The sequence below is a fragment of the Rattus norvegicus genome, chromosome 10 (assembly GCF_021556685.1).
Source record: "Rattus norvegicus strain SHRSP/BbbUtx chromosome 10, alternate assembly SHRSP_T2T, whole genome shotgun sequence".
NCBI classification, from domain to species: Eukaryota; Metazoa; Chordata; class Mammalia; order Rodentia; family Muridae; genus Rattus; species Rattus norvegicus.
Window position 1 is genome coordinate 41,507,784 of NC_141543.1, and position 14,746 is coordinate 41,522,529.

At 46.2% G+C, this 14,746-nt stretch overlaps 1 protein-coding gene across 2 annotated transcripts in view; it reads left to right on the plus strand.

Moving 5' to 3' along the window:
• Positions 1-14,746, plus strand: part of Col23a1 (collagen type XXIII alpha 1 chain) — a 290,407-nt gene that overhangs the window by 20,227 nt on the left and 255,434 nt on the right. For both annotated transcript variants that reach the window (XM_087572662.1, NM_181636.2), the window contains 1 exon segment: positions 9,401-9,467. In XM_087572662.1, coding sequence (XP_087428788.1) covers positions 9,401-9,467 — 67 coding nt within the window.

Here is a 14,746-nt window from a genome sequence, read left to right on the forward strand (position 1 = left end):
AGCCAAATGCTGTGGTGAAAACCATCTATCCAGCAGGAGGGCCTCAGAAGGGATTTCTTCTGTCAGCTCCATGTGAAGAATCCTCACAGTGGGGCCGATGGGAAGTGATGCGTGCCCTTCAAAGCGAATGAATAGGAACCTGAATGGAGGCTTCCCAAAGAACTGGATTTTGTTTGTAGACCACCCCCTTTCAATACATTAGCATGCATTTGGGAAAGAGCAGGACTCAGGAAATCTGCCTGCTGATGTGGTTTGGAAGAGAGTCACTCAGCGAGCTGATGGGAGTCACTGATTAAACCCACATTCCTTCCAGAATAGTCTGGCAGCCTCTGCCAAATGCCTGGGCCAGCCTAGCTGCTCTCTAGTTGTGTTTGCCTTTGCAGGGAGGTTTTTACCTGAGTAGTATCTGAAGTTCAGTGAGATGCTCACTGACCCCAGGATACCTGCCCTCTGCCCCCCAAACCACCCAAGCCTGGGGCAGTTGGGATGTAGAATTTTTTTTTCATTGTTGTTTTTCTTAATTTGTGATTGACCAACAAAGACAGTTACTTAGTTAAGTTGTACCAGTTGATACATTTAGACACATTTGCACATTTGGGAGAATTTGATACATTTAGACACATTTGCACTTCGGGAGCCTTTCCAACAATCAAGTTCTTGCCTGTAGCTGTTGCCCTCCAAATAACTTCATGCTTGCTTGGTGCTCCTGCTTCCCGACCTTCTGCCAGCCCATCAAGAGTCACAGGATTTCTCTTACTTTTGATTAGTTTTCATTCTTTATTTATTTAGGATGTGTATACTGTATGTGGGTGCATGTACATACCATACACACTGAGGTTAAAGTTGGGGAACGACTTGCAGGCGTTGGGTCTCTTTTCCACCTTGTAGATCCTGGGGACTGAACTTGGCTTGTCAGGTTGGGCTGCAAACACCTATCCTTTTTTTTTTTCTTTTTTCTTTTTTTTCCAGAGCTGGGGACCGAACCCAGGGCCTTGCGCTCGCTAGGCAAGCACTCTACCGCTGAGCTAAATCCCCAACCCTGCAAACACCTATCCTTAATAAACCAGACTTGCTGGCCCTTGTTTTGGTTTTTCAGATAGGATGACCCATCTACACCATCGCCCAGGCTGGCTTCAACTCACGTGTAGCCCAGACTGGTTTCCAGCTCACAGTGATCTTCCTCCCCAAGTGCTGGGATTAAAGGCGTGAACCATCCTATCCAGCCAAGATCTCACTCCTTAAACCAGGTTGGCCTAGGACTCTTTTTTTTTTTTTTTTTCTTCTTTTTTTTTCAGAGCTGGGGGCCTAGGACTTTTTATATATCCTGGAGTGGACTTGAACTTATGGTGATGCTCCTGTCTGGGCTTCCCAAGGGCTGGCACTCTGGACATATCTTACCACACCTGCCTCGAGGCTTAAGAAACAACCGAATTGTTCAGAGCTGTTACACGTCACATTCTCGTCAGCATCGTGTGAGAATTCCCATACCCGCATCTAATATTTTTTCCGCCTCTGGCTACTTTTCAAGATTTTCTCTTTATCATTGATTTTAGGCAAAATGGTTATAACCTATCTTATTGTACGTTTTTAATTTGTTTTTGTTTTGAGACAGGATGTGACTCACTGCTAATCCTCCTGCCTCAGCCTTTCACATTCTAGGATTACAAGTATGAGTCACCACACCTAGCAAGGGAGGGAGGGAGAGAGGGAGGGAGGGAGGGAGGGAGGGAGGGAGGGAGGGAGGGAGGGAGGGAGGGAAAAAGAGACAGATGGTGGGGAGGAAGAGATATCCGCAGGTGTGCCTGTCATGTCAAACTTAGAGAGGTCAGAGGACAACTTTTGGGAGTTGGCTTTCTATTCTACCATGGGTTCCAGGGATCGACCTCCAATTGTCAGGCTCGTTCAGACAGCACTTTACTTTCTGAGCCATCTTGCCGTGCTCCAGCTAACTGTTCTCATTGCTTACATGCGATTCTTGGATAGATGGGTTTGTAGGGCTTTTGTTTTTGTTTTAAGATTTATTTTATGTACATGAGTACACTGTAGCTGTCTTCAGACACACCAGAAGAGGGCATCGGATCCCATTACAGATGGTTGTGAGCCACCATGTGGTTGTCGGGAATTGAACTCAGGACCTCTGGAAGAGCAGTCAGTGCGCTTGACCACTGAGCCGTCTCTCCAGCCCGGGTTTGTAGTTTTCATCAAGTTAGAAAATATTGGTGAACATCGCCTCTTCAAGTATTTCTTACTTCTTTCCACTCTCTTCTCCTTCTGCGGCTCCTACTACATGTAGTTAGCCTCCTGAAGCCCATGGTTCCGTTGCTCTCTTCTCTTTATCCTCTTTTAGAAAGTTCTTTGCTCAATGTGGATGCTTTCTATTGTCTCTAGGTTCGCTGGTCTTTGCTTCTGCAGTTAATCTGCCATTAATTCCTCCGTCATGTTCTTCATCTCAGACACGGCCATTTTCACTTCCCGGATTCTAATTTGGGTCTTTGTCATGTCCTTGGTACTTCCCCTTCTTGAACACATGCACTCAGTTGCAGTAGTTGTTTTACATCTCCGTGTGCTAATTCCAACATCTGCAGCCATTGTGGGGTTTTGATTAATTGATTTTTCTCATCCTGGCCCTGATTTTCCTTGGTGGTAATTTCTATTGAGTGTTGCAGTTTTAAAGTTTCTATAAATATTTAGGAGCTTTGCCGTCACAGCTCAAGAGGCAACTTCAGGGGCTGAGGGTGACGCTCGCTTGTTCTTTGTTTAAATTACATTTTAATATGTGTGTATGTATTATGTGTGCACATGCCTGTGTGTATGTCTCTGTGAGCTCTCTCTCTCTCTCTCTCTCTCTCTCTCTCTCTCTCTGTGTGTGTGTGTGTGTGTGTGTGTGTGTGTGTGTGTGTGTATCTGTTTGTGTGTGAGGGGGTTCATGTTCCATGGCGTATATGTGGAGGTCAGAGAACAACTTGCTGGGTCTCAGGACTGAACTCATGTGGTCAGGCTTGGCAGCCCCATCTGTACTGGCTGAGCCATCCTGGGCCAGGAGCTCAGTTTGAGGAGTATTTTCAAGCACATGTGACAGTCCCCAACACTGCACAAATGGAGCTTCATGGCTCATGCCAGTAATTTCAGCCCTTGAGAGGTAGAAACAAAGAGATAGGGAGTTTAAGGTCATCCTCAGCCTCAGCAGGGTCTCCTTATCTTAAATCAAGGTCATCTCCTGAGGGAATTTAGGGCCAGTGTAGAAAGAACCTGTCTCAAAACAAGCAAGGAAACATAACCTAAAAAAAAAAAAAAAAGGCAAAAAATATACTTCAGTTTCCAATATAGCGAATTCATTGTCATGGCAACATGAGAGTGCATCTGTATGTAGATGGCATAGGACAGGGGTTCAGTGGCTATTTGATGCCACGTGTTGTGTATGTCACAGTAGGTGTGTTCTCATCAACATCCTCGCAAACATGTGTAAGGTGCTGTGCTGTGGTCATGGGGATGAGGTCGCTAAATAAGGGGAATGTTTTAGTGGTGTTACAATGTTGCAGGAACACTTGTATATACCAGCGTGGCCCACGACCTAACCTGAGACTGACTGTTCCCTCCTGCATGACCCTCCAGATGCCTAATGTGTGGCATGTTTTGGAGAGTGTGTTATGGAGTCCACTCCTGGACACAGGAGGAGCCCTTTGCTTCCCTGAGTGTGTTTTGCCTGCCATTCCCTGTTGTCCTTTGCCGTGGTTCTTTTCCTGACACTGGGTAGTTTCCGTTCACTAGGGCTTCACTGACTACCTGTCTGTGTGTGAGGCTCAGCAGATCTCTGTGACTGTCTCGCAGCGTGGACATGCCCTCTCAGTGATGGCTCTGGCTCCAGACTGGGGTGAACTCAGGCTTCTAGCTTTGCTTGCTCATGGTTTATTTCTTGGTTGGCAATAGGCCTGCCTCTCATTACCCTGTGTTTATGTCCTTTTCTCAGCCCTTATAGGCATGTAAAGCACTTTCAGAGCTGTTCATCTGAAGCCCTGTGAGAAACAGCTTAGCTGATGAGAGCGCATGGATTGTGTAAAAGTGCCTTACACTTTCGCAAAGTTGCTTGCACCAGCCGCGTCCCGGCCTTCTTCAAGGTTCTAACATACAGTAATTCTCCTTGCCCCACGCTTTCGCTTTCCGTGATTCAAGTTGCCGTGACTAACGACAGTCTGAACATAATGAATAAAAAAAAAACAAATTAGAAATAAGCAGCTCATAAGTTTTCCGTTGCACACTGCTCTGAGTAGTGTGATGAAATCTCACACCATCCGGCTGATCCTGGGATACGAATCACGTCTTCCTCACGTCTTCCTCCACTTCGTCTACGTGGCAGGTGCTACCCACCTGGCGTTTTCATCACTAGCTAACCTGGGGCCGCCTGAAGCACACGATTGTTCTCCTGAGGAGGCATCTGAAGGTCATTAGGAGCCTCACTCTGTGTCACAATGCCTGTGTCATTCTCCTTGGCTGTCTCGTGTAGGCCTCCCTTCATGTCATATAACATCCCAAGAATGACAGGGCAGCACAGTCTAATATTCCGAGGGAGCACAGCGTTGCTAACACAACTTCGTTACCATACAATGCTGTAATTGTCCCATCTTACTCTTGGTAATCAGGACTCTTTTTGTCTATCTGGTGAACTTCATCATATGTGCAGAAAACTATTATTTCTACAGGATTTGGAGCTGTGTGTAGTTTTAAGACACGAATCCCTGCAGATGAGGGGGACCAATGAGCAGTGTTGATAGAGTTACATTTGTTGGTCATACCCTGCGTTCTGTCTTGGGAGTCTCTGACTTCCTGGGTGACTTTTGGTTTTAGTTGGTGTCTAGCCACTAAAGTGCATGCTTTCTGATGTGCAGTAGTCACGTATTCACCTCTGTTTCATACAGGCAGGCTCAGCATCCCGTGTGACCTCCTGGACTCAGTATCTTCCCCCCTGCCAACATTTCTCAAACATAGACCTGATTTCTCTCAGAATAGGTTTGGGGGACATGTGTGTATATATATTTAGGTGCATGTGTGTGTGCATACAGGTACATGTGTGTGTGCTGCATGCATATGTCTGCACATGTATGTGGAGGTCAGAGGTCAATTTCAGCTGTCCTTCTTCAGAAGCACTCCAACTTGTTTTTTGGGACACTCACTGGTTTCTGGGGTCCGCTGATTTGGGTGGACTGGCTTCCCGACAAGCCCTGGGGACCTACCTGTCTTTGCTTTTCCAGCCTTGGCACTGCAAGCACCTAGCTTTTTCCATGGATTCTAGGACCGAACTCAGGTCCTCATGCTTGCATAGTGAGCATTTCATCAACTGAACCAGCCACATGGCTCCCAGGCCTGGCTTTTGGGAGACATGAAAGTTGTTTGGAAACAGAAGTCCTGCTTTGGCTTACAGCTGGTACTAAGGTTTGGATCTAAACCTGACACTTCCCTCCTCGTCTCGATTTTCCCATCTGTAAATGGGTATGACCAGGAGAGTCGAAGGTTGTTGTCACAGAGCCTGCCACTTACAAATCTTCAGTCGTGATTCCTCAGCGTGATGGCTGTCAGCAGCAGCGGCAGTTTGGCGTTTGAGGCAGGGGAAGCACTGCATCTGTGACTATTGCGGTGATCGGGCCTGCGTACACCTTTCTCCTTGAGGGAGGGCAGAGAATGTGTGACAATGCTGTTTGGTCCCAGGTAGACCTTTGTTCTGCTGTTTATGGAATCTGTGTACCACAATTCTGCAGTGGAATGGCCACGAGAGGACAGAACGTCTGTCTTTTTTTTTTTTTTTTAAAGTTGAATAGAATAGCACATGCCTGTATCCCGGCTCTTGGGAAGTAGGAGCTGAAGGAGTTCAGAGTCATCCTCCACTACCCAGCAACTTTGAGGCCTCAATTATCTGAGATTCTGTCTCAAAATAAAACAAACAAAAAAATTGACTGAGCATGGTAGCACACGCCTTTAATCTTGGGAGGCAGAGGCAGGCAGATCTCTGAGTTTGAGGGAGTCTGGTCTACCAAATGAGTTCCAGGACAGCCAGGGCTATACGGAGAAACCCTGACTTGAAAAACAAAACCCAAGAAACACATCACTGCAGCCTCGGTGGGTTCTGCTTGGATGGTATTTGTGTCACATTATAAAACCGATTCCTTGGTACACTTGTCTTCCTAATGGTACCTCCTGACTGCAACAGTTTCATCAAGGAGATTTCGATCCTTCCCTAAGTGGGATTTTAGCCAAGGACCAAGGTGAGCAGTCAGAAGATCAAGTCTTACCAAAGGGAAAGTCTGGCTAAACCTACCAGACAGGACTTGACTGCTGCTGAAGATTGACCAATAACACACACACACACACTCTCACACACACACATATGTGTGTATGTATGTATGTATGTATGTATGTATGTATGCATGTATATAGGTTAGGGTCTTTAATCTACATACCTACATATACACACAATCACACATATATGTGATTGGGACCCTAACCCTAACATACACACACACACACACACACACACACACACATACACACATACACACACACATATATATTCAACACATACATATTCGTGTGTGTGTGTGTATGTGTGTATCCCTAACCCCTAACCCTAACCTGCAGACAGATACACATGAATATATATGCGATATATTTATATATATATATATATATATCCCTAATCTACACACACACACACACACACACACACACACACACACACACACGCACAACCCTTCATGATTTATCCTTGGGGGTTGTTTGGGAGAAAATTCCCTAGAGTAGGGATTTTTCAGCCAAAAGATATGAATGTTTTATGGCTTTATTTACAATGTTCCACAGAAATAAAACAGAAATAAATCTTTGCATGCTTTTATTGTTGTTTTCTTTTTGTCTTTGAACTGCAGTCCACTATGTAGTCCAGGCTGATCTGGAACCCCTGGGCTCAAACAACCCTCCTGTCTCAGATGCCAGAGCAGCTGAGTAGCTGGAACTATAGCTTCCTGCCACATTCAGTTCAATTCCTTTTATTCTTCCTTTCTTCTTATTTATTTGTTTACTTATTTATTCTTTCACTTAGTCACTTTATAGGCTCAGCTCAGTTCTTAAAAAAAAAGAGATTAATTTTTATGATTTCACGTTGCGAGGTGGAATATATTTTCCAGGTCATGAAAAGTGTTCTTAATAGGTTTTAATCCAAACTGTTAGTCCTGGGCTGCTCCAGCCAGAGGTAGCTTGGGTGTGGCTGGGCTCCCAAGCTTGTGAAACCCCAACTTGGTACTGTTTGGTTCTGGTAAGATGACCCATTGGGTAAAGTGCCTGCCATATAAACCCAGGGACCTGAGTCTGGGTATTTATCACCCATGTAAAAGACTTTAGTGTGGCTGCCCACACCTGCAACCTCAGCACTCAACATCTGGCAACCCCCGCCGCCCCCCGTCAGCGAGTCTAGCCAAGATATTGAGCTGCCATTTCAGTGAGAAAATTAAGGTTAAGATACCTAATGTCCCCCTGGTGTCTATACACACACGCATGTGTGCAGCGCGCACACACACACACACATGCACACACATGCACACAAGGGGTCCTTGTTAAAGCGTTGAATGGCAGCATCAATTCTAAATAAATCATAGCAAGTGGGATTTTAGCCAAGGACCAAGGTGAGCAGTCAGTAGATCAAGTCTTACCAAAGGGAAAGTCTGGCTAAACCTACCAGACTGGACTGGACTGCTGCTGAAGACTGGCCAGGGTGACCAGATATCATCTGGGGGCTGATGGAGAGTGAGAAACCCCACCAGGATTCTGGAAAGACCAGATACCAAGGCTGGGGTTGGTGCTGGGGTGCATGCTGGAGTGCGTGCTTAACTGACATAGCAGGGTTCATGTCTAGCACTGAATTTTGCAAAGAAGTGCAAACCAGGCCCAATAGAAGGCCCAGAGGCTTGGTTTTGTCAGACCAAGCATAGAACCTTGCCCCCATCCCCTGCCCTGTTCTCCTTTCCCTTCCTACAGCACAGTGCTTAAAAGTTACCTCTCAGGCTGGAGAAAGAACCCTTCAGTGATAAGGCATGTGCTTAGCATAAGTCTGGGTGCCATATCCAACACTACAAAAATATAGATGGAAAGACAGACAGACAGACAGACAGATGATAGAAAATACTTTTCCCCTTTAAAAAGTATTTGTGTGTGTGTGTGTGTGTGTGTGTGTGTGTGTGTGTGTGTGGGTGTGTATGTGTGTGTGTATAGGCAAGAAGAGGGTATCAGATCCGCTGGAGCTGGAGTTACAATGGCCGTGAGCTGCCCTCTGTAAGAACAGCCAGTGCTCCTACAACTGCTGAGCCATCTCTCCAGTTCCTAAATTTGCATCTTTATGTTTGAACCTGAAGCTCCAATACTGGTAAATGCACTAAATAACTCAAGTCAACAGATTAGCACCTTTACACTGATAGCTTTAAGGGTTCCTACCTAGCCTCCCCCTACCACCACCACTGCTACCCGAATGCCAAAAGAAGAAAAGACTTAATGCCCTCTGAATCCTTCTAGGACTTAAGCCCTGGCTCCTCCGGGATGAGATGCTAGGCCAGTCACTTTTCTCTTCCAAGCTTGCATCTCCTCACTTGAGATGACTTTAATTCTGGCCACAGAAGTTGCCCCACGGCTGGGTAGTTCAGTGGTGCAGTATGTGCTTAGCCAGTAGGAGGTCCTGGATTCAATTCCCAGCAGCCAAAGATTTGCTAGGAAGTCAAATCAGGCCGTGAGCACACCAGAACTGTCCCTGTGAGTTACCACTGTAGCGTACATCCCTGTGGCATTTCTTTTCTTCTCTCCCATGTCCAGCACGGGGCTGGGTATGCATAGAGACTTTTGTTAAATTCTACTGAACCGAATTATCTAGGCCAAGGATCTCCCGGGAGGGAAAAAAGGAAAATGTCACAGTGAATTAGGCCAGGGTTCCCACATCCAAGGCTATGGTATAGAAGGTTTGTGGAGCTTCTGGGTGAGGAGAGGACAGCTCTTGGGACCCCAGAGAGCTGTTGCAAGGGTCAGTGTTAATCCACTCCAGCCCCAAAGCCTCTTTTATCCACCCTCTCTTTGGCTTCCCTTGCCTGGCAGGAAGCCACCTCTGTTGCTTTTCCTGTTGTCTTTGAATGTGAAGTAACACAGCAGAGATCTGACACCTTCTGTTGAGGAGTCATCAGACATATTCAGAAATGTTCGGTGTTTATTATTGCTTTTCTTCTCATTAGGGAACCGCCTAGAGAATGTAATGACCTTTTAAGAAGTGGTCCGGAAAATACCACCGCCACTGTAGATCATTTAGTACCGTGGTAGAGTTTTCCACTTCTCTGTTCTGTAACTGATCTTCTCCCCCCAACTTTTTGTCTTCTCGGTTCAGAAGTTGGATGGAGTCGCCAAGCTCAGGACAGTTCGAGAAGCCCCCTCTGAGTGCATCTGTCCCCCTGGTAAGTGGTCTGTTCCATTCCTCACTGCCTCCTAATCTCTGGAGGCCTGGCCCTTCTCTCTGCCATACAGTTGTAAAATGTTCAGGTCGCCCTCAATCAAGAGCACAGTCTGGTGGTCCAGGCCGGGGCCCCCTAGTACCTTTCCTTCTTAGTAGTTGGTTTGACAAAGACTCCAGCCACATGGGCTGCTGTGTTTTGATCAGTGGCACTGAGGTGATCATGGAGTATTAAAACTGGCTTTGAAGAGAGCCTGAGTGGTGGGAAAGGACCAGCCAGCCTCTGAAGGAGTTTTCAGAATGACCTAAAGGAGGAGCTACCCTTTCTGTTCCATGATTGCTATGAGCTGAGCTCTGACTGATGCTGGAAGGAAACAATTGGTGAACCTTCACTTTGTTTTCATTGTTGCTGCTTTGCAAAGAGAAAGAAGATGGTACCAGAAGAGCCAATCTGGGGCATCGGGGTGATCAAGTCTTTCTGTTATGCTGGTGAGGAGAAGGAGGGCCATGGATAAAACCGGGGCTTCTGAGAGCCCCATCAATGTGGCTCAAATCCAGATGCAGAGTGGGAAGGAGAGCATGGAGTGCTGTGTGACCATGACTAAGAGTTTAGTGTAGCGTTTCCACCTGGGCTTTCAAGGTTAAACTGAGCCTCATAAGAAGCTGTGACCCAGGGAGGAAGAGGCCCATGGCAGTGTGTCTCATGCTAGAAGGGTTTTCTCTGTGGGTGTGTGTATGTATACATTCATATGTTTATACACATGTATGTGGAGGCCAGAGGTTGGTGGCGGGTGTCTTCTTCAGACACTGTCCTCTTACTGAACTTGGGTCTCTTACTGAACTTGGAGCCATGCTGGCTGACCAGGAGCCCCAGGACCCACTTGTGTCTGCCTCCCCAACACCGGGCTAACAATGAGTGCTAAGCCACAGAGCTTCTTACGTGGGATCTGAACCTGGGTCTTATGCTTATGAATCTAGCCCATCATCAGCTTGGCCATCTCCCCAGCCCCGGGGATGGCTTCTGTAACTGGTACAGAACAGGTAAGAGCTGACACAGTGCCCCAGTCAGCATCTGCAAGTTCACTTCAAGTCTCCCAGAAACCACTCATGTCCTGGGGTTAGGAGCTTTCTCTGCAAAGGCAGATCTGATGGGAAACTCTGTCTCTGAACTCTGGAAGACTTTATTGTTGAGTTTAAGCCTTTAGTCGACCCTGAGGTTCTAAAGAGGAAAGAGAATGTGACCGGTAGTGAAATGTGTGGGTCAGAATTAAATTCTACTTAAATGGGGGAAAATTTAGACCCATAAATGAGTTTTTGGATGATTTATAAAATATCTAAAATGAGGTTATCTTTCTTCTCTTCCTTCATTCTCTATGTTACATTATGTCTAGTCCATCTATGGGTTAACCAGGGAACCGGCCAAAGAGAGGTCATTTCCTAACAACTGCAATGTAACAGCTACTTGTGTATTACAGGTCATCTTGAGATGATTTAAATATGCAGGAAGCAGTGCATAGCCTAGGCAGGTATAATACATATGTAAATGAAATGTAAATGTGCATGCAGTGCTGTTCTGTATATGAAACTTAAACACCATGCAGGGGGAGGCACAGAATCATTAAAGCAGTCTCCCATAGACCCCAAGGGACCCTTTCATAGTCATGTGATTTATGTGAATAAGCGTGGGGTTTCTTTTTTTCAAGATTTATTTATTTATTTATTTATTCATTCATTTATTTATTTATTTATTGTATATGAGTACACTGTCACTGTCTTCAGACACACCAAAAGAGGACATCAGATCCCATTACAGATGGCTGTGAGCCACCATGTGGTTGCTGGGAACTGAACTCAGGACCTCTGGAAGAGCAGTGTTCTTAACCACTGAGCCATCTCTCCATAAGGCAGTAGATCTCCTGGGGTTAGAGTTATAGGTGGTTATAAGCCACCTGATACGGGTGCCGGGAACAAAACTCATAACCACTGAGCCCAGCCCCTGTAAGTGTGTTTTTAAGCCGGGATGCATAGTTGTTCATGAGATATAGTTTCACAGTTTACAACCAGCATTTTGAATCTCTAAGCTCTTATGGAGTGGAATAAGAAGATCCTGAGGTAAAAGTTTGATTGTTGATATTTGTAGCTGTGGCCTACAATGAGATCATCGTCTGCCATGCTTGCTGACAGAGTGTTCACAAGTCTCACATATGTGAGGGAGACAGGGAGAGGAGGGGGGAGGAGGAGGAGGAGGAGGGGGAGGAGGAGGAAGAAGAGGAAGAAGCATGAGGGGGGCTTGCTTTGGTTGTCCTCGGGGTGCCTGTGTGATGCTACAGCTAGTACAACTCTAAGGACATAGCAGCATTGTCTCACAGGCCCACTGCCTGCCTGTGTCCACATCTTGTCACCCCCAGCCTAGGTTCTAACTTAAGCCTTTTGAGTCCTCCATCAACACAAAGCCCCATGCATTGCCTGAGATCAGAAAGGCCCTTCACTGCAGCACCAAGGGCCTGCGTTTGCTCCCTCTCTTCAAAGCTCTGATCAAAGGGCCCTGCAGACTTAGAGACTCAGAGGGCCCTCTGTAGCTTGGATCCCCATCTGATCTGAGACACTGGCAGGTCATCACCCAGCCCCTTCCCGTGCCCTAGGGAAACAGTGTAATCTTTTGTCGGGTCCTAGCAGAGAGCAGGCAGATAAGCAGGGGCAGAGATGGGCAGTGCTTGGTGTTGCCTGTTCTGAGCGTTGCCTGTGGTGAGTTGCCTGTGCAGGCACTGAGCAGCATGGCGAGCTTCAAGCAGGACGATGGCCATCCCTTATGCCCAGTCTAATGTGGGAGGACTTTCAGGGCTGTCTGAATAGGCTCTGCTTCGGGCGAGTGAAAGGCTCTTGAATCTTCACTTTATCTATAAAATGGCATAGTATGTCTGACTGGTTTCCTCAAGTAGATGTGTTCAAGTTTTAGTGTTTGGTTCCTGGGAATAAGACTTTATTTGCAAATAGGATCTCTGTAGTCCCCAGCAGTTCCTTTCCTGGTAAAGGGTGTCCTTCAAGACCCCTAGTGGATGCCCAAAGCTTTGGGTAGTATCAAACCCCATATCCGTGTATGCAGTTCTTCATACACCAAATTTACATGACGGATATATGTAAATGTACTTCTTTTCTACACATACATGCTGTGCTGGCTGCTCGTCTGTCAACTTAACACAAGCTAGAGTTATCTGAAAGGAGTCAATTGAGAAAGCGACTCCATCAGATCCAACCATAAGGCATTTTCTTAATTAGTGATTGATGGGGGAGGACCCAGACCTCAGTAGGTGGTTGTCATCCCTAGGCTGGTGCTCCTGGATTCTATAAGAAAGCAGGCAGAACAAGCCAGTAAAGAGCACCCCTCCATGGTCCCTGCATCAGTCCCTGCCACCTCCACTGTTTGAGTTCCTGCCCTGACTCCCTTCCATGAAGAGCAGTGCTATGGAAGTGTAAGTCAAATGAACCCTTTCCTCCCCATGTTTCTTTGGTTGTGGTATTTTATCACAGCAATAGTGACCCTGAGTAAGACATGTGCCTATGACAAAGTTTGACTTATAGATTAGACACAGTGAGACATAAACATCAGCTAGTAAACGCGACAGATATAGCATAGTGAAGGTGACGGGAGTGGGCCCTTTCTCTCTCAAAACGTCTTGTCGTGCTTTCTTCTTTTTACCTAAAGGAAGCACTTTGCAGCTTTCCTCGAAATGTCTAAACCGTCGGCTCAATGCTCTTGCACTGTGGAGCTAATGCTAAAATAAGGGTTCCGTGAACACCAGCACTGAGGTGCGATGACAACCAATGTGGTACTTGAGGTGGTTGCTAGGCAGCTAGCGGGAGGTGGCATATACCGCATGGATGCACTGAACAAAGGGGCGGTTCATGAAGTCAGGATGCAACGGTATCCTCCATGGTCAGCCAGTTTCCTGATCCTGCTAGCCTCTCGCCTTCTGGACCTATGATCAGGTTAAATATGGTTGAAGTTTAAAAATAAGTGTCTTTGAATGGAGAGTAAAATACAACTTAACAAGCAGTCTGAAGTACTATAAAGATTCTGCTAGAGCAGTCATCTCAGCCCTCCACCCCTGGATTCCCCTCCCCATTTCAGAGGCCTCTCCTCAGGTTACTATGTGTCCTTGTGGTTTGAGTGTGATGTGTCCCCCACAGGATCATGTGTTTAAGCACTCGCTTTCCAGCAGGTGGCGCTGTTCAGGGAGGTTGTGGACCCTTTAGATGGTGGAGTCATGCTGGAGGAAGTCCATCAGTAGAGGTGTGAGGTTTTAGGATCTAGCCCCACTTGCTCTCAGTTGGCTGTCTCCTTACTGCAGAATCAATAGGAACAGCCAGTTTCCTGATCCTGCTATCAAGTCCTCTGTGCCTTGTGTCATGCTTCCCAAGCGTGAGTGCCTCTAACCCTGTGGACCACAATAAACTCTTTCTCCCTTAAGCTGTTTTTGTCAAAATATTTTACCACAGCAACCACAAAGACACTAATACAGATGAAGGGCAGTCTGGCCTTGTGGAACGTCTGTGATGCCGTATGTTTGCATTATCTGATAGTGAAGCTGTGACTAACCACACACATCGCTTTAAAAAATATTTACTTTTATTATTTAATTATGGAGGGCTGGAGAAGGATGTGCACATGAGTTGCAGGTGCCCGTGGAGGCCAGAAGAGGGCGCTGGGAACAAACTTGGCTCCTCTGCAAAAGCAGCATGCGCTCTCCCCCTAACCCAGCTCTCCATCCCCTCCCATAGGACTTTTGAGCCCTTGAGATGTGACTTGTGCAGCTGAGGACCTGAATTTTAAGATTTATGTTCTTTTAACTAATTTTCATTTGAATCACTATGTATGGCTGGTAGTTGCAGCATTGAAGAACTGCAGCAAGGATAATTTACATACATATACATGCACATGTATACATACATATACATATACACACATCACACACACATATATGAATATATTTAGAGAGAGAGAGAGAGAGAGAGAGAGAGAGAGAGAGAGAGAGAGAGAGAGAGAGATCTCCTCATGTAGCCCAGGCTGGCCTTGAACTCTCTATGTAGCCAAGAATGACCTTGAACTCCTGATCTTCCTCTGTCTCATGAGTGCTGGGATTGCAGGTGCATACGACCATGCCTGGTTTATTTACAAACTTTCAATTTTCACCATAGTACAAAAACACACCCATACTAGTTTTTCACTCTCAAACAGCATTTGATAAAGATCCATGTTGCATTTTAAACTTTATCATAAAAATA